The sequence below is a fragment of the Caloenas nicobarica genome, chromosome 19 (genome assembly GCF_036013445.1).
Source record: "Caloenas nicobarica isolate bCalNic1 chromosome 19, bCalNic1.hap1, whole genome shotgun sequence".
In the NCBI taxonomy this organism is placed as follows: Eukaryota; Metazoa; Chordata; class Aves; order Columbiformes; family Columbidae; genus Caloenas; species Caloenas nicobarica.
In genome coordinates, this window is record NC_088263.1 from 10,933,701 (window position 1) to 10,953,051 (window position 19,351).

Here is a 19,351-nt window from a genome sequence, read left to right on the forward strand (position 1 = left end):
GCTGCCTCCCGCCACGCTGCGCTCCTTGGTCTCAGCACAGCGTGTGCTGGCCCACGGGTATTTACGTGCTGTTGGGAACTGCGGCTCTGGAGCAGCTCTGTGCTGCTCAGAAGCGCGAGATGGGAGTGCAGCGTCGCTCCGGGTACCGGAGTCAGCCCAGCAGCATCTCCAGCCGCTGGGGCTGGGGACAGCCAGGACGTGGGGCACTTCCCAGCACCGAAATATATGTACAGACGGGTCATCAAACCTGTGGCAGAGCTCTGTGCTTTGCTGTGGTTTGCTCCCTGCCACGGTGCCTGGCACACCGGGGGCTCTTGGCCACTGTGACCACCAAGGGCTATGTGAAAAATCCGGAGTCTAAGCTAGTTGCCCATAAACATTGTCATCCATGAGCTCACTTGCAAAACACACTCAGAGTCGCTATGGCAATTCCCAGCAACGCTTTGAACCAGATCTTGAATCACCAAAGCCTTGAAACACACCACAGCAGCCGTCAGGCTTCCACAGCCACCGTGTCCCTGTCCCGCCGAGGGCAGGTGACACTTGGGAGAGACACGGTGGGCAGCGCTGTGTGCCAGGGCCACACGCTGCTCTGCTGCCAGGAGGAGGCGGGGGCACCGGCAAGGAGAGTTAGAAAGATAGTCAAAAAAGACAAAGTCTGCCTTTTTAAATGAACTGCAAAATTTATTACAGTGGTTTGCTCCTGACAAGGAAGTTGGTAACCTCCTGCCTGGGAATGCAGAGTGGGGAGTGGGGAAGGGGAAGGATGAAAGGGAGAAGAGGATGTGAGAGTCACAGAGAGAGACACTTAAGGACACTTCTCATTTTCTGAAAATAAAATATCTTTTACCTCCAAAACCATTTTCTCCAGTTCTTTAAGTTCACAAAAAGAAGGTGAAACTGAACCACAGACTTCAGGAGGAAAATGCACAAACGTTGAAAAGCAGAGACAAACATGCTCTTCTGCATCTAACAAGCTTCCATAAACCGCGCGGCTCCAGGCACAGCGTCTGCAGCTCCTCAAGGCACCGGCTCTGCGCAGAACGAGGAGCCAACACCCACCGTGGAGAACAGCCCTGACCCAAGCCCAGCCACGGCAAGGCCGTGCGGGGCTGCCCGGTGGGGCAGGAGGAGAGGAGAGTGTGAGACTGAGAGAAAGCAGCAGGGACAGTTCAGCACGTCCCAGCTCAGGGGACTGCACCCCCCCAGCGCTGCCCTGTCGTGTCTGTGAGCCCCTGTGCCACAATGGGAGAGGAACCTCCAGCGCTTTGCTTGTGGCTTCAGCACAGCATTTGCTGTCACCTGGGGACACGCAGAGCACAACAGGGATCCAGGGGCTCAGCCCGACCTGGCATGAAGCACAGGGCAATTCTTATTGTTCCACTCATGCGCTTGGGCAGGTAAATGCAGGAGGGGGCTGCAAAGCTCCCGCAAGCCCCCGGGCACGTGCTGGCACGGAAGCAGCTCTGGGCTCTTTGCAGCCTGGACCTGCTGCTGCTGCACGGGCCGGACCCTGCACCTCCCTCCTGCTCTGCCACCAGCACGCGTGGGCAGGAGGGGACTGACTTCATCCCTGGTCCCGTGCTGCTCTGTGGGCCCTGCCTGGGTACAGCTGATGGCTGGAGCGAGGCAGGACCTGCACTGCCCGGGGACACCATCTCGGGGCCACCCTGTCCTCACACTTCAGATACCAGCTCGGGTCTCAGTGCTGATGCCCCTTGGGCACCACGACCCGCAAAGCTTTCCAGCTGCAGGGACGTTGTGCTGGCAGGGCCATGGCCCAAATTGTCCCAAGACAGTCCCCTGCTCCCAGTACCACAACTCTTACAGCCTCCGCAGCAAAGCTTTGACATCCCAGAGACAGGGTGACCACGGACACCCCTGGGCAGCGGGCACTGCGGCTGCCACAGGCTGCAAAGCCATGGCTGCTGCCTCCAGCACCAGAAAGCACTGAGCAAACGAACCTCAGCTGAGGGCTCAGCACTGCCCGTCCCTGCCTGCCCTCACCTGGCTGGGCAGCAGCAGGACGCAGAGCAGGCAGCACCCAGCATGTGCTCCTTGGGGTCCTGGCAGAGGTGTGCGGTGCCACCATCCCCAACCCCAGTCTTCTGCCTCTGTGACAGTGCCTGGGACACCCCAGCTGCTGCAAAACCACTAGCTGGGGAGTTCACCTCACCTTTCCCCTGCCCTGTGCACGAGGAGCCCTGAGACGTTGGGCAGGGTTGGGCGAGTGATGGCAGCGGTGGAGAAACGGCTGGCAGGGGCAGCAGGAGAGGAGCATAAACAGAAGAAAAGCTGCAACAGTCTTTGCCCTTCCTTCGTGCTGCAGAGCCGGGTCAGGCAGGCGACAGGCTGGGCACCGCGTGTGCAGAGGAGCAGGGGCAGCGCTGCTGATGGGCCAGTCCAGCAGCTGAGCGCACGGCCCCGCAGCCATCAATTGTCCTTACCATGTAGTAAAATAAACCATCTGGACTTTTCCAATAGTACAGGTTAAATAGCATCACTGAGAGAGGCGGGTTGGACAGGCGGCACCGGCCCGCCAGCCCCGGGCACACGTTCTGCCTCACCACACTGCTGGCAGCCGTGCTCAAGTCCGCTTGGCGTGCAGCATCTCGATGAGGAGGTTGTTGCAGGGCACCTCCCCGCTCAGGTGCTTGTGGTACAGGTACTCCTCTGCCTGCATGCTCAGCGCCCGCACCTCTGCAAGCCGCAGCAGCAGCTGCCGGAACTTGTCGGTGGCGTGGGGGTAGTGGCAGACGGTGTACTCCAGCAGCGCCGCGTTGGCCGTCTCCTGAGCTTCCTTAACCAGCGCATGGTTCTGCAGGTACTTCACGTCTGCAAGGGAGGAGGAGGATGGTGAAATGGTGCCAAACCCATGTGTCTGCCCCACCTGTGCCATGCTGCAATGGGTGCCCTCACACTCCCATGTCAGTGCCCCTTGTGCATGAAAATGCAGTGCAGGAGGGGTTCTGCTCCCCTTCTCTGCCCAGCCACAGCTTCCCATACCCATCCTGCCCCGCAGCTCTCCCCCAGTGCTAAAGACAGAGGCCCAAACCCCCTGGCAGCAGTAGGGCAGGTGCACCCCTGTCCTCACCGCGCAGGAAGCTGCAAAGCCAAAACATGTTACTGGCTGCACCCACACACATGGAGCCGCTACCATCAGCCCTCTCTAATTCCTGAAGGTCGAGGAAGCGGCTGAATTAATTCCCCAATAAACCTCGTCTTTCCAATGTGGCAACCAGGCTCACCAGCCTGGAAACCCTAATCCTCTGCACCTCGCCAGGGCTGCAGCAGCTCTCCCCTAATCCCGCTGCCAGCTCTGCTGCCTGCAGGCAGCAGCACCCGGGCACAGGCAGGACCGGCGACCAAGAGGCCACTGCAGCCCCGATGGCAACATGGCAGAGCCGGGCGCGCACAGCCCCAGGGCAGGGTTTGTCCCTAGGGACCATGGCCCAGGCTGCTGGGCTGGGGTTTCTCCAGGCTTTTGGGGCAGCCTGAGTGGGGTCTGTGCCCCAAGGACACTGCTGTGCTCCGGCAGAGCCCGGGGTGCTGCGGAACCCCCGGGGAGATGCAACCAGTGGCCATGCCCACGGCCGGGCTGGGCACTGCGTGGCGCAAGCATGAAGCGCCGCAGGTTGTGCCAAGATGCACTTTATCAGATCACCCTTCCCTTTTCACTCCGGTGGCACATTTGCTCCCATTGTGGCCATCTCCCTTCTACCCGGGTTGTTATGAAATCTCTTTATCTGCATAAGGTTATTGTGCGTGTCATTAAAAAAAAGAAGTTATATTGATAAATGTCAAATCTATCCCCTGAGTTGGCTCAACAATAGCTAGTTCTACTCGATGAACTCACCTGGTTCTCTGAAAGACCCTATTCACTGTTTAATTGAATATTTGAATAATCTTTTCATTCCTGCAAGGAATAAAGAATGTTGTCCAAATAACATTGACTCACTTCATTTAGAGACACTGCAGCAGTTGCAAAGACTGTCCTGTGACAAAGCCTCCCATCACACATACAGATATGCCTGGGATTATTTCTATGCCCTCAAGTGTTCTTCCTATTCACAGCTCCTTTTGTTTGGGAGAAGCTGCTGATAAATTGCAAACGCTTAAGGGAATGTGGGCTATAAAAGCCTCTCTTCCTCCCCTCCCCGAGAGTAGCTGCTTCATGAATGTAAGTCATGAAATCGAATGATAGGTCAATCCATTAAGGCTCTATTAAGCCCTTCTGTAGAACAAAGCTAACCTGTGCCGTCCTCATAAATATTGCTATTTTGAGAAGCCCTAATTTTAATTAAATCTCTTTACCTGCTCAGGAGAGAAATCTATTTAGAACTCAAATGGCAGCTCTTGTGAGCGGGGCTTGGCTTTGATTGTGTTGTGGCAGAGTGGTAAATGTGGAAATTCTCTTGTTAAAGGCAATTACATCCTGCACATAATACACAATCCCATCCTCTACAGCTGAGCCTGCGAAGGGCAAATTACTCCAAGTGAGCTCTGCAATATGGAGAGAAAAAGTTGGATTTGGGGCAAAATGATGTATGGGAAGATACAGCGATTTGATTCCACGTCCTCTCTGAAAGCCACTGCTCTGGGGAAGCAGAACCGCAGCCGCACTTGGCACAGCAGCCGTCAGTGCTGGGACCACGCTGCTCCTGCTCGCTGTGCCATGGGGCGCCACGGGGCAGCACACGGGGTACCAGCCCTCCCGGTGCTGCGGAAGGTCCTGGCTCGGGCATGAGCCCCACCGGCTCCTTTATTGCACAGCCTGGGCACTGTTTGTGCCACACCTTATCACTGTTTGAGCAGCAAACTGTCGTATCTAGTTTCTCTGGATTTCAAAACAGCTCCAGAGGCAAGCAAAGCTGCGGGAGGAGAAGCCGCAGGTGCAGGAGGGGCCGGCAGCATGGCCCCCGCGCCCCGAGACACCCACCCTGCCTGGCCCCCAGGGCACCCGCCGCTGCTGGATTCACCTGTTGACGAGGCCACCACCACTGCAAACCTGAGTCAAACTGGTGGGTCCTTCAGCCCGCACCGGCCCTGACCCCAGCCCCTGGGGAAGTGGATTCCCACTGCCTGCAGCATGTCAGTGCTCCCACTTCACCCGTTAACCCAGTGGGTGCTGCTCCTGGAGCAGGCGGCTCCTCAGGGACAGTGACATACAGTGCTGCAACCTCTCCATCAGGCACAAGCTGCCAGAACACAGAGAGGTGTCCGTACGGTGCAGGAGAGCTGCTAACACCTGCCGCACATGGTGATGGGGCACAAAGCCACTGGCAGGAGCAAAAGTGCAGAAGTGCAAGCACAGATGGAGGCGTTTGGACAGGGATAGTGTCAGAAATGGATTGGTATAGGGCGGGGGACAGTGCTGCCATGAGCTGGGCTCAGTGTCACAGCTCAGCATCAGCACCCTGGTGACCCAAGCACAAGTTTTCCTGGGGAAATGCCGATTCCTGCCCTGTCCGGGTGTGTGCAATTAGCAGTGGCCATGGAGGTGTGTGAAGTGAAGCAGCCGTGGCAGCAGAGGTGCGAGCTGGGAGCACGGCGGCCAGCTGAGCCCCTCACAGACCCCAGCACTGCACTCGTACCGGGAGGGGAGATCTCCTGCCGGGACAGGGCTGAGGGGGAGGCGTCAGCACCGGTAATGAAGGTGGACGGGCACCCTGTAGTCCCTGTGGTGCTCAGCACTGTCTGAGGCCACGCTGCAACACGGAGGGCTGAGGTCACTCCAGTGGGACTCTAACAGGCATCTCTGCCTTGGGGCAATGCCTGTGGGGAAAGAGGAGCACCCCTGGCCATGGTGCAGGGGGAGATGCTGCCCGCAGGGGCAGCGGCGTGGCCAGGGCAGGAGTAGGGCAGGATCGGGGGCAGGATCGGGGCAGGATCGGGGTAGAGCCACTGCGCAGTCCTGGGGCCATTGTGGGCTCTGGCAGCAGCACTTGCAGCTCCCGTGTATTTTGTCTGGGTGAGCCGGCACCGTGTGAACCCGCCGCCTTGGCCCAACCGCAGGCCCCAGGCTGAGCCTAATCAGAGCCACAGGCAGCCCCTGCCCGCCGTGCACAGGCCCGCTGACGCAAATCCCAGGAGATACGGCCGTCCCCGACGCTGCCTCTGTCAACACGCCTGTTTTGCTGCAGCTGTATCAACCGGTTGTTTCCCTGCCTAGTGCGACGGGCAAGTGACCAAAACAGGCACCGCTCACCCAACAGGTTGGCAACATCCCCCACGGCCGGGGGCAGAGCCTGGCCCCACAGCAGGAGACGTTTCAGAGCCCCCAGCGAAGTGTGGGAACCAGCAGGTCCAGCCCTCACTCCTGGCTCCTCATTGAAAGCCTCTTGGTCACCCGTCAGTGCAGCAGCCGGTACAGCCTGGGCTGCGCCTGCTCCCTCCAGCTGCGCGCCTGCCCCCCGAGACCCCGTGGCAGCACATCTGTGACCCCCAAATGCGGCCATCCCTCGTCCCAGTGGCCCCCACAGCAGCACTCACCGAGGCTGAAGAGGATGAGGAACTTGAGGCAGACGAATTCCTGCTGGTCCACCTGGAGCGAGTGCAAGTGCAGGACGAGCTCCTGCGCCCGCAGCACCAGTGAGTTCAGGATGGAGCCGGCCTGGGCCGCGATGGTCGACAGGTCCACCTGTGGGGAAAGGGACAGCATCAGCCACAGTCGCCCCGGCTCCCCCAGACCCACCGCAGGAGACTCCACGCAGAGCAGGAGCCGCGCACCAGCCACTGCACCCACTGAGAAGCAGGGGCTGATGGGTGAAATGGGAACCCCTTTTATCCAGCCCCACTTACAGCAGGGGAGCCCTTTGCAGAGCGCTGGCATCGTGGGCACCCACATCTCTAAAAATCATCCCTGGGGAGGGAAGGGGCCCCTTCTCACACCCAGCTCTGCAAAGGCAGTTGTGGCTGTTGGTCTTTCCACAAGAAACAGTTTTTGCCAGAAGCAGAAGCTGGACAGTGGGTTAGGATGGAGTCATTTGCACAAGCAGTCTTGAAGCGCAGCAAAAACAACCCAGCCCCCAGCACTGGGCTGGCCACGCTTGGTCAGAATTAAGACAAAAGTCACCCCCATGCCCCTCTGCAGCCACCGCCGCAGTGTGCGAGGGCCAGCGCTCACCTCCTGGCCGGTGACGAGCAGCACGCTGTGCTCCTTGCTGTGCTGCAGCTGCCGGTAGACATGGTCGAACACCAGCAGCTCGCTCCAGCAGTTCTGCAGCAGCTTCATCTGGTCGCCCACCTGAAACAGGCAGAACCGCCGCTGATCCCCCGCACGTGGGGCACGGCCGGGGCTGCCCAGGCTGCGTCTGCTCCCTCTTGTTTCCAGCTGGCAGGACAGGGCTGGGCTGTCCCCATCCCCACACCGTCCCTCCAGCCCCCAGCTCTGGGCTCAAGGGCCAGATCCACACTCCAGCCCCGGGGGCAGCGACAGCTCAAACTCACACATCAGCCACTGCAGCACATTGACACATTCGCACTGGACCTGGGCAGGACCCACCCAAGCTGTGTCTCACCCTGAGCGCAACAGAAAGAGGGTTTCTAGCAGTCCACCATCAGTGTCAAAAAATAACTTATGTTCACTGCTCACGCACTCAGAAGTAGAGCAGCAAGTCCTGCCACCACTGCTGTTACATGGGGCAGAGTGTGGATGAGCAATGCCTTGGCACGGATACGGCACCAACACGATGTGTTGGAGATGTGACAAACCTCTGCCTCCCTTTAAGACCCCAGGTGACCTGATCTATGGAGACTTGCCCACCCCAGGTCTGCTTGCAGCCCATCGCAGGAGCACATGGGGAGTGTGGGGTCATCACCTGCTTCTCCTCCAGTCCCCTCAGGTGGGCAGGGGGAGCTGGAGCTACACCCCAGCAAGGAGGACCCTGGGCAGCTGTGCAGAGCCAACTTGGAAGCAGCTCGCCATGTTTCGGTGGCACTTGCTGGCACTTATCAGCATGAGTTTTCCCCCATCGGGCACAACGTCCCCAAACCACACACAAATCTTTAACAAAATGACTGCTGGCCGCATCCCGGGGTGGGAGGGAACGTGCAGCTGCTGCACAAAGGCCCTATGTCTGCAGGCAGCTCCTCCGGATACTTTGAAATGAAAGAGGACAGTATCCCCCCTCTCCTCCCTGCCCGGGACGGCAGGGTTCGGGGGGGCACAGAGCAGCAGGGCTGTGGGGGAGCCGCTGGCGCCGGGACATCGCTGCGCCCTGCAGCTGCCACCAGCCCCTGCCCACGCACCAACACACACGTGATCACGTGCACCTTTGCACATGTGCCAGTGTGTTCGTGCAGGCACAGGTATAAACATCCACAGCTGTGCTTTCAAAGAAATGCCTGCAAATGCCCCTGGTAAAAAGCTCAGCCCAGGACACAAACTGCAAGGACCTCCAAAGGTCTCGCGGGAAGCGGCTGGGCTGCAGGCAGCGCCAGCCCCTGGCAGGATGAGCTGCCAGAGCCAACGGATGAGTTTGGCAAAACCAAGAGCCACGCCAGGCCCCCGAGCCCAGACTTGGGGGTGCTGCCACCCCAGGAGCAGACAGGAGGCACCGCAGGCGGTGCATCCCGCACTGCCCTGCCGACAGCCACCACGGGTCACCGGCTTCGACCCCTTCTCACGGCTGCCCGAGAGACCCAAGTCCTTCCTGCAAAGAGCTGAACCCCACCCTGCCTGGAGCCCCCGTCCCCTGCGCGGCTGGCGCGGGGCAAGGGCCGCGGTTCTCAGCAGCACCTCCCTGCAGAGCAGATCCGCTGCCAGCAGAAGAGCTCTGCAGTGCCATTGTGCTCGCTGCCTTTGATGGAAGGAAGACAGATGCAGTATCATAGGACTGGATAATACCCTCGTTTTGCTGAAGAGTCTGCAATAAACCAGCGCTGGGAGATTGCAAAAGGAATAGAAGTCAGATGAGAAAGAGCTTTATGGTCTTGGAGCCTGGCACTCCCCACAAGCCGCCGGGATTTGTTTCTCAAGTGCGGTGGGTGGGCAGTCCTGGAGGCGCAGCAGCGTGGGGAGGGAGATGTGGCGCAGGGGCAGCGACGGCGGCCGGGGCGGCAGAGCCCGCTCCTGCCTGATGGCACCAAACCTGCCTGCGGCGGTGTGCGGTGGGGCTGCGAGGCCGGGCTCGCCGCCACATCGCCCAGAGAAGGGAGGGAACCGCGGTGCACAGCCCAGCAGCACAGACCAGGAGGTTCCCATTCAGCTGCTGAACAAAGAAGTGGGGAAAAGCTTGTTCTGTATCAAAACAAAATGGAGATTTTCTACATCTGTGATTACGTCTGCCCCAAGCTCCTCCACTGCGGCTGAGCCCTGGCCTTGTTTTGGAAGCTCCTTCCTGTGCCTCATTCCTGAGTGCAATGAGCTCCGGAAGGGGAAGACTGAAGCTTTCGCACTGAAAATGGTTTTAAAAAATTCAGCTTTTCCGTAAAGAAGCATTTCAACATGCCATGGTGTAAGGGGACACAGTTGGGAGTGTGATGGGGTGGGCTGGGGGCTCTGGGGGCCAGCCAGGGCTCAGGGACATCTCCAGGGACCCCAGCCCTGCCTGCAGCCCAGAACCAAGCTGGTGTCCCCGTGCCCCGGGCTGGGCGGCGGCGGGCATCCCTCACAGCCCTGCTCCGGCGGCGTGGCTCCGCCGCGAGCGGTCCTGCCTGGAGACCCCTCCCTGTGCCCAGCGCCAGCCTGGCCGCCTGGGAGGAGCGGGTGGTTAATGGACACCACTCAGAGTCCATCAGCCCTCCCGGCCAGACGGCACGCACGCACTCTTGCCTTTAAAAGTTAAGCAAAGGATCTTCCTCTTTTAATGTCAAGGCTTTTCAATGGAGGGCTTTATCAGGAGTCTGATGCAAGCTGTCTTTAAGAGGCAATTTTTTTAAAGCAAACATTTAACCCATTCACAAAACACAGCAGCAAAATGCTCCCTGTGTGGGGGAGAGCTCTCCCCTGCCGCCCAGCCACCAAAAGTGCCTTTGCTGCTAAAGGGCTGCGCCCCACAGAAAAATGCATTTCCCTGCAGCAAAGGGGCTGGGACCAAGGGACAGGGGCAGGCCAGGCGTGCAGAGCACAGGCAGTGCTGCTTGGGTGCAGGGCTGCAGGACCCGCATGAGGATGGAGTTCTAAACCTCCTGCAGCCCTCTTTGTGGGTTCACAGGTGCAAGGGGAGGAAGGTCTTCGAAGTGTTGGGGCCCCCCAAAATGTGCCCAGGCCACCCCAACACCTCAGCACTCCACGGGAATGGTGCAGATCTCACCCCAGAGATGCTCTCCGGCCTCCTCCCAGCTCACTGGTGCAGGATTTGCCCCAGCAGCTCCCGCACAGGGCTCACACCAGCACGCTGAGCTGCAGCCTGAGCAATTACTGGGTGCGAGCAGGACCTGTCACCTTGGCTACCAAGAAGTGAGAAAGCAGATTAGCATCCACCAGCCACCCACAATCAAAACCCCACACAAGTCTGAGGTGTTAATGGTCAATGCAAGCGCCCATCCCCCTGCCCAGATACCACTGCGATGGGCATCCTGAAGCAACAAACCATCACGACCAGTGGGGCACAGCCAGGATCTCCTCTCCCTGATGGCAGAGCACGTTGCTGTGTCCCTGGCTGCTGCTTTTTGCTGGGGCTCACAGGCTGCAAGGCTGCATGAGCATCGTGGCTCTGAGCCCATGCCCAGAGCGCGGGCAGGGCTGTGCCAGCGGGACGTGAGCCGGCAGGGAAAGCTGTCACATTTCCCCCAGTGCATGGGATGCTAAACATTGCTGCAGCATCCGCAAGCAGAAGGAGATTTTCAATCTGCCAAAAACGCTCTGGCTGTTGGCCAGGAGATGGGGTCAAGATGACCCACACATGCGAAAGGCAGAGAAGCAACCGGCTACAAATCGGCTTCATCGTGGCTGCGAGATCTCTAACAAGATGGCAGGGAGAGCAGCCCAGCGGGAGTTTGTCCGTCTGTGGGAACGGTGCTGCCCTCTGCCAGCCCCCCACCGGCACTTGCCCACGGCTGGGAGGGTTCGCCCCGTCCCCACGGCAAGGAGGGCTGAGGAGGGGATCGGTGTGAGCCCATCACCCCGTGGCCACGCTGTGCCCCTCCACCGGCAAGAGGGACCCACCGCACACCCAGCCCAGTCTGGCCTTCAGCCTGAAACCGCGGCAATTTGTTTAAAATTCCTGGCTGCTCGTCCCAATCTAGAGTTCACTGCACCCCTGTGTGCACGATATTTAGATGTACGTACAGCAGTAACACCTATATATACCAGGCACTGCAAGATATGTCTACATAAACCTAACCAAATCAGGCACAATATGAGCATGCAAGTGTGCATATGTATGCACATCTCTCTGTCCGTCTCTCTCCATATATATATTAAAAAATTACATCTGAAAGGACAAAGTTGCCTGAGACTCATGACCCAACAAAATATATTTCAACCCCAGCCCATATTTTTCTTCCCGAAGAGATGCTGCAAATCTTCCCTCAGTCCTGACACATCTCATCTAGACTCAGTTAAAGTTCGTATTTATGGGCGTCAGCGCTGACCTCTTCCACCTCCGCCCGCGCAGCCTCGCACCGCGGCTGCCTGGCCAGCCCTCGATAAACAAGCAGGCCCCCAAATCCCCCTCTGCCGCGCGGCATTATTAGTCTTGCCTCCGAAGGCCAGCGCAGTCCGTAATTCTCTGCCTGGTGACACGAGATGAACGCTGCGACATCAGTCTCCCCAGCAGATTGGCATGGGGACCCTCGTTTGTCAGTGGCAGACTGACAGAATTACTGGCCCTTAAATGAAACGATATATCTGGGAAGTTAAATCTGTTTTCAATCTGACTGCCCCGCGCCTGCGGGCAGACGTGGCGTGTGAGCCGATGTCAAGAGGCCATTAGCCCATCTCCCCCCTCCTTCCGCGGGCGCAGCAGTGGAGCCGGGGGGGCCCTCCACAGCACCCCCCACCCCGCCGGGAGGAGATGGCAAAGCACCCGTCCTGCCCCTGCCCCTCGCTGGGCTGCTGATGTAAGAACGGGAATGGGCATGAGGGTGGGAATGGGAACAGGAACGGCAATGACCTCCCAGCTCTTGGGGGGATCTGCTCCTGCTCTCCCTGGGCAGGGAGCAGAGGCTCGTCCTGGTCCGGCATGAGCCAGCAGGTCCCCATGTCCCCAGGGTTTCCCCCTCCTCCCCAGGCTCCCTGCGAGGCTGGGGAGACGCCAGCTGGCTGCAGAACAGCCCTGAGGCAGGAGCACGGGCGTGCTGGGGAGCGGTCAGGCAGGGGATGCCGTGCATGGGGTATCAGCCTGCACCCCCACGGGACTGCCTGCAGCAGGGCCATCGAGCTCTGGGATCGTGACCTCGCTCTGTGCTAGCGGGCTTTAGGGCAAAGCCACAAACTCTGCGCTAGCAGGAGTTCATTTACCGCCCCAGCAGCTCTTTGCTTTTCTCTGCCGGGCAGGAGCAGGAATGGTGTTTCAGGAGCGGCAGATCTGCTCCCGCTGCCCCACACCTTCTCTCCGTGTGCCCAAGGGAAGCCACCACCTCACACCAAAGAGGACGTGCCATGCCGGGGGGGTGGCAGGCAGCCCCGAGATGTCAGTGACAGACCCAGCTGAGCTCCTGTCCCTGGGGCACCACGTCCCGTGTCCTGGGCACATCAGGGGACATGCCCCTCTGCCAGCAGGATGCCATTGCCTGTGCCCAGGTGAAGCCACTGGCACTGCCATCCCCCCAGAGCCCCACGGGAGGAGACGCACCCGCCGACACGGATTCACACGGAAACAGCCTATTTTGGTGGCACAATCAGGCTGACAATGGAGTTACAAGGCTACATGGCAATGCAGCCGGCAGCTGAATTTACACTGTTTACAATATCTCCTGCGAAACAACAACCACCCTGTTCCCAAAATCCAGGCTGGACACTGATATGATTGAAACGAGCCTGACCCACCCCCACAATGCCGTTTCCTGACACTGTTCTGGCAGCCGGGGGCTATTTTGAGCTGCGAGGCTCTGCCACACGGGGCCCCATGGCACCCTGCGGGTGGGCATGGGACAAGTCTGGCCCTGTTGGGGACATGGTCCCCACGGCATGCGGGAGGAAGGGGATTTTGGCCAGAGTCAGGTAGCACAGCCTCACACACGGAGCACAGGAAGGCACCTGAGTCTCCCAGCCACCCTGGGACATGGCTCTTTGGGTTTTGGCCACGTTGCAAAATTTTCTGTCCCATTTTTGCACCAGTTTGGGATCTTAGGTCAGCCCAGGACAGAAATGTAAAACAACTGAAAGTCTGGCAAGGTTGGCAGGATGGCAGAGGCTACCCTGCCTCTGCTAATCCATCCCTTGGCCCTAGTAAGTATTTGGGGGGGATTTACTAGATGGCATGGCCTGGCAGAATGGGGGTCGGCACCACATCCCCCAGCCAGGCATGCCCATGTGCTCCTGGCAGCAGAAGTGTGTCTGGAGGAGACCTGGTGGTGTCTCCTGCCCCGGCTGCCTGCTGCTAATAGGCACCCACCTGACAGCATCGATTTTCCTCCTAAAGGCAGAAGAGAGAATTGTCTCAACTATAATTCCTCAACGTTACATTTTTCAATTATATCTTGAGCTTGACACCACAGTCACTCTGCTGGCGATTGCCTCCACACCTGCCCCCACCGTGATGAATCTGAAATCATTAGCCCCACAGCAACAGCGGGAATCGCTCCAGCGCTACAGTCAGGTCCTGGCGCCTCCAGCTCTTACACACGGGGAGCCAGGAATGGGATGGGGACACACCAGCAGGTCTGCAGCATGGGTAGCCCCAGGCTCGTGCCCATGGGCATTTCCCCTTCCTCACAGCATTTCAGCCCCAGTCCTGCCTGTTACAGCATCCCGTCCTCATGGCATTTCAGCCCCAATCCTACCTGCCTCACACCACCTGCACAGTACAGCATCCCTCCTCCCTGCCCTCTCTCCTACCTCCAGCTCCTTGAAGAAGATGCAGCTCCGTGCCCACTCCACGATGGAGAAGAGGGTTTGGTCAGCCATCTTGCACATGAGGCCGAAGGTGCTGAGCTTCTCGTGCCGGCCTTTGCCTTGCTCTTGCTGCAGGCAGCCCAGGATCCGCGCCTTCACCTGTGCCTCGTTGGGCTCCAGCTGCAGCAGCTTCAGGATGACGTCGGGGATGTCGGGGGGGGAGCTGCTGGGGTAGGTCTCTGGATACACGTAGGCTGGTGCAGACTCGTGAGCGTTTGTGTAGTGGTCTGGGTATTCAGACTTGATGGTGCGGTTGGGGAAGGAGGGGTAGTGGTAGCTGGTGAGCGGCATGTGGCTGGGCACAGTCATTCCCAGGGAGGGCGTCCCGTAGGGGCTGCGCTCATAGTCAACGGGTGGCAGGGTGGCAGGGTTGGGTGGCAAGGTCTTGGACATGGCGTGGATGCTGTGGATGGCGGAGGACAGGCTGTAGTCGTTCTGCACTGGGGACATGATCTGAGGCACGGTCTCCAGCTTGAAGCCATTGGCACGGATCAGAGCTTTCTTCTGCTGTTTTAAGGCACGGTCCCGCTTGTACATGGGTCCAAACTTGTTCCTCCCTCCACGCATCCTGTCGGCACGCACGGCTGAGGGCAGAGAGAGGGCAGAGGCTGCAGTAAACCTGCATGGAGGGAGACCAGTGCTTCCACGTGACACAGAGAAAAAGACAAGGGAGAATCTGGTGGCCAAATGGGGCTGGGGGGCACGGGGGAGACCTTCCCAGAAAGCCACTGGCAGGACTGTGCCCATCCTAACCCGGTTGTGCACACGAGGGACATGGCACGGCAGGTTCAGGTACCTCTCCCTGGCTCTTGATTTGCTGGTGTAAACCTCAGAGCCTCCAGGCATTGCAGGAAAAGAAGAGACATTTGGCTTTAACTCCAAAATGGGCTGGGGGATAAAGCAGCTTGCATCCCTCACTGGTTGGGGGACAGCCCGTGAAGCCTGGGCAGATGGCAGGGCTTGACATCAGCTTTCATTTTTTTAACACCTGACCGTGAACCAACCCCAGGGGCCCTGGTTCACCCGCAGCCAGGCTGCACCAGCATCTCTCTGGTCCAGCCGGGCACACTGCACCCCACGGCAGGGCTGCGCCAGCTTTTGGGCAGGAGCCTGCCTGTCCCCGCTGGGTATCAGCCACAGCCGAGGGGCTCTGCTGGAGCGTCCTGCTGGTGGAGTCATTCTGATGGCCCCATCGCAATCTCACGGCTGTAGCAAAGCAGATGTTCCCTCCGAGTCCCCAAAGAAACCCAAGAATGTGTCAGAGCATGAGAGAGCAGGTGCTTCTCTGCAGCAGGAGCTCGTCCCTCTGCACTGCCCTGCTGCGCTCCCTTGGAGGAACTTCAGCAGGCTGGGAGCTGGACGGCGGTGCAGAGGGATGGAGGAGCGCACGCCAGCGAGCACAGCCCGCACACTTTGCATCAAAGGGAAAAAACCCTCTGCTAGTTTGTGTTCCCGCTGAGAGCAGGCAAGTCTTGCTTTTGTGTCTCAGCTGTTACCTCTGCCTCCCTTTCGCCTCCTCATCCTGCGGCCGCTGGAAGCACAGCCAGCCCTTCGAGGGCCAGGACACCTCCCAAACTCTCCCCAGGCAGGCTGGAAACGCGGGAGCGTTGGCCGGGAGCAGCAGCATTTCCAGGGCGAGCAGGAATGTGCTCCCAGGGGAGCCGCCCTGTGCTTCCTCCCTCATTCTTTATTCATGAAAACAGCATCTCGCTGGGAGCAGGGCAGCCAGAGACATCCTCTGAGGCGGGGGTGCCGCGGCCCCCCTTTCGGCAAGCCTGCCCGCACACCTCTGGGCAGCAGACAGCTGCCCCGGGGCAGTTCCTAACGGGGATACAGGGAGACAGCTGCAGGCAGCGTGTGTGCAAACCCCTGCCGGGACCCCCTGGCACAGACCCCCTCATGCAACCCGAGCTGGCACCAGTGGGTCTGGCACACCCTGGCAAAGCCAGAGCACACGGGGAACCCATCTCCCACCCACTCAAAGTAACGTGTTTGCATCGCTGCTCAAGGCCGGGCGGGGCAGTGCTGCTCTCCCCGGCCAGGCTTCACTGCAGCATCTCTTCAGGCACTTCAAGGGGGAGCCTGTGTCAACACTGTCCCCAAAATCAATTATCTCAGGCTTGCTTTTGTCCTGCAGAGCTGGAGGCTCAACTTCAGATTCCCTACCCAAGAATAAGAGGAACCAGGAAAGGTGGGCTCTGTTTTTTACCACAGAAGAGCAGGTCTCTGCTGAGGAGCTAACAGCAGGAAAATAAACAAAAATTCACAGTCACTGCCCTTAGGGGCTATGGGACAAAACGAGTTCCACAGTGAGCAAAAACTGCTGAAAACAAACAAACTGAGACTGTGCCTGTCACCCCGGGAGCCACCCCAAGCACTGTCCCTGCCTGCCTGCCCCCAGAGCCCCCAGCCGCTGCCCAGTGCCCCAGCTCTCCTGCAGCACCAGTCAAAACTGCCAGAGCACACATGGATTGATCCAGGGCACCAGTAACTCCAGTCCAGGGAAGACAGCGAAACTGGGAACAGTTTGGAGATGGGGCTGGAAGCCAGCCCACGCCGGGAATTTGCAGGGGCTGATTTGCGGCTCGTTGTTGTGTCTCATTCCCGCTCCTCTGCTCGCAGGCTCTCACCCCGCTGTGCAGGTACACACAGTACTTTCTGATTAACCTGCACTCTGCCCTGAGCACAGTGAGCCCAGCCAGGTGAGGGGGCTCAGCCTCACCAATACATCTGGCCGCTTTCATCCACTGCAAAATGTAAACGATTTCAGGGGAGAAGAGGTGCAGGGGCAGCTGACTGTGGCAGAGGGGAGCTCCTTTCCGCATCTGCTTTTGCTTTGCAGCCACTTGCCAGCAATCTGTCGCCCCGAATGTGTTTTGGTGGCCTGTGCTAAGTGTTGCAGAAACCATAACACACAACTTGGGCATGTTGGGGTCCAACTCTGATATCTCAATTGGGATCGACTTGTCTGACATGAGTGAGGTGGCGGCCGTGGGGGCTGTAATTGCACTCCCTGAGAGTCAGGCAGCCAAGAAATCTGTTATACTAAATGTCACCAACAGAAAAAAATATAATTCGTGGTAGGTCTGCAGCAGTTTTATTGTGAGCCCCATTATTTTTAACGTTTTCCTTAAGTCTCGGCTTCTGAAATTATGTGCGTAAGGAAAACAATAATTTCTACACTATTTCCCAACCATTCTGCCAGTAAAGAAAATCCTGGAAAGTTGAAACCGCAGCAGGCAAAAACCCGCGGGAAAACAAAACAAAAACAAAAAAAGAAAAAGCAGAAGGCGACGCGAAAAAACGAATTTTTTTTTAACTTGGGATAGAAAAACGGAATCGAAGCGGCCGCGGGGAATTACCGGCCCGGAGACGCGGCGGGGGCGGGCGGCAGCGGCGGGGACGGCGCGATCGCCACCGGGGGAACCGCGCAGCCCGCGCAGTCCCGTCCGCCGCCCCCGGCCCCGTCCGCGGGCGCGCAGCCCGGCCGTGCCCTGCCCTACCTTCCAGGCGCATCCCCACCGTGAGGCACTTCTGGAAGCGGCAGTAGGGGCAGCGCTTGCGCTGGGTCTTGTCGATCTTGCAGTTCTGGCTCTCGGTGCAGGTGTAGTGCTTGTTGTTCTGCACCGTCCGCTTGAAGAAGCCCTGCGGCGGCGGCGATGCGTCGGGCACCGGCACCGGCATCCCGGCACCGGCATCCCGGCACCGGCACCCGTCCCACCGCCCCCCGCCGCGCTCGGGGCGCCCGTCGCTGCCGCGTTCCCGTCCCGCCGCCGAGAGCGAATCCGCCGCTAACGAAAACGGGCGAGAAGCGGTCCGGGGATGGCCCCCCGGCCCCGGCCCCTGCACGGCCCCCTCCCCGCTCTCCGCACAGCCCCGGCTCCCGCTCCCCGCACAGCCCAGCTCCCCGCACAGCCTCGCTTTCCGCACAGTCCCAGCTATAGCTCCCGCACAGCCCCGCTCCGTGCACAGCGCCGGTCCCCGCACAGCCCCAGCCGCGTTTTCCGGTCCCCGCACAGCCCCGGCCCCGCACGCCCCGGCCGGCTCCTACCTTGCAGCTCTCGCAGGTGAGCAGCCCGTAGTGGTACCCGGAGACCTTGTCCCCGCAGACCGGACAGAGCTCGTCCAGGTCCTCATCATAGGAATAGTCCATCCCCTCCAGCGGCCCTGCTGCGGGACAAGCCAGCGGGTCAGCGGGACGGGGCGGGCGGGGGACGGGGACAGCGGCCCCGAGCCCCTGCGCTGGGTGCGGAGCGGGAGCGCGGCGCGGAAGAGACCGAGCGGCAGGTGCCGGAGCCCTTTATAGCGCCTGGAAGAGCATCTCCATGTTGGTGCGGGCGGGCGGCCAGCCCCCCGGGGGCTGGGAACCTCCTCTGGGGAGAGCGGGCGGCTCACGGCGCCGGGGACGGGGTGGGGGCGGAGGGACCAGCCAGCCCGGGGACACGAGGACACGGGGACGGGGCCGCGCTCCGTCCCGCTGCCAGCCAGCTGCCTGCGGGGAGGTGCTCACGGAGCCCCGGGAAACCTGCGTGAGGAGCGCTGGGGTGTGTGGCACCTCCCGACACCTCCTTTGGGACCACTGCTAGCGAGGCGACGGTTTGGACCTATTGCCGGTCACCCTGTGCCAACCATGTCCTGGTCTGCCTGTCAGACAGAGGTTGTTCACCGCCAGTATTTAATGCATTGCTTCACGTTCAGGGATTCTTAACGAAATGTTCCATGACGCCAGCAGCCTGGCACAGGAGCATCCATGCTCCTGGCACGTCCTGTTCATCAGGACACTTCCAGGCCGGCTTGCCATGTGCCGTGGCCCAGGCCCTCAGCCATGGGGAGCTCGAGGCTCCGGCTCACAACTCAGTCACTGGAGCTGAACTCGTCCCAGCAGCTGGGCCGCCCGCTCTTATCAGGAGCCCCTTTGTAGCTGGTGCAGACAGAGCCTGTCCCAGCGCGGGCAGTGGCCGCTGGCCCCACACAGCTCATTCCACACGTCTCATCCCGCACAGCTGATCGCACACGGCTTGTTCCGCAAGGCTCATCACACGCAGCTCATCCCCTGGCTTGCCCCACACACCCGCTGCGCCCACGGGTGCGGTGGGTAGGAAGCGGCACTGGCAGGGAGAACGGCAAACAGGAAACGGGCTCAGCAGGGCATCGCTCCAGAGCCACCAGGAACGGAGCCCAGGCTAAGAATAGCAGCAGAGCAGCCCCGGTGCGGGTCAGCGCTGTTTGGCTGGGAAGGAGCACTCCCACCGCCCGCGGAGCCCCTCGGACACAGCCCCCACACTCGCTGCAAGCTCCTGAGGGAGCTGCCAGGCAGCTGCAGAGCAGGACCTGCCATCCGGGAAGAGG

The 19,351-nt window shown here is 59.8% G+C and overlaps 1 protein-coding gene across 1 annotated transcript; it reads right to left on the bottom strand.

Moving 5' to 3' along the window:
• Positions 1–2,587: 2,587 nt before the first annotated feature.
• NR5A1 (nuclear receptor subfamily 5 group A member 1) lies at positions 2,588–18,155 on the bottom strand. Its single transcript, XM_065648582.1, has 6 exons — positions 18,054–18,155; positions 17,506–17,647; positions 13,946–14,586; positions 7,127–7,246; positions 6,493–6,640; positions 2,588–2,835 (listed from the first exon to the last, which is right to left on the bottom strand). Exons 1-6 carry the CDS (start codon positions 18,153–18,155, stop codon positions 2,588–2,590), a joined length of 1,401 nt encoding a protein of 466 aa, XP_065504654.1.
• Between the last annotated feature and the right edge of the window lie 1,196 nt (positions 18,156–19,351).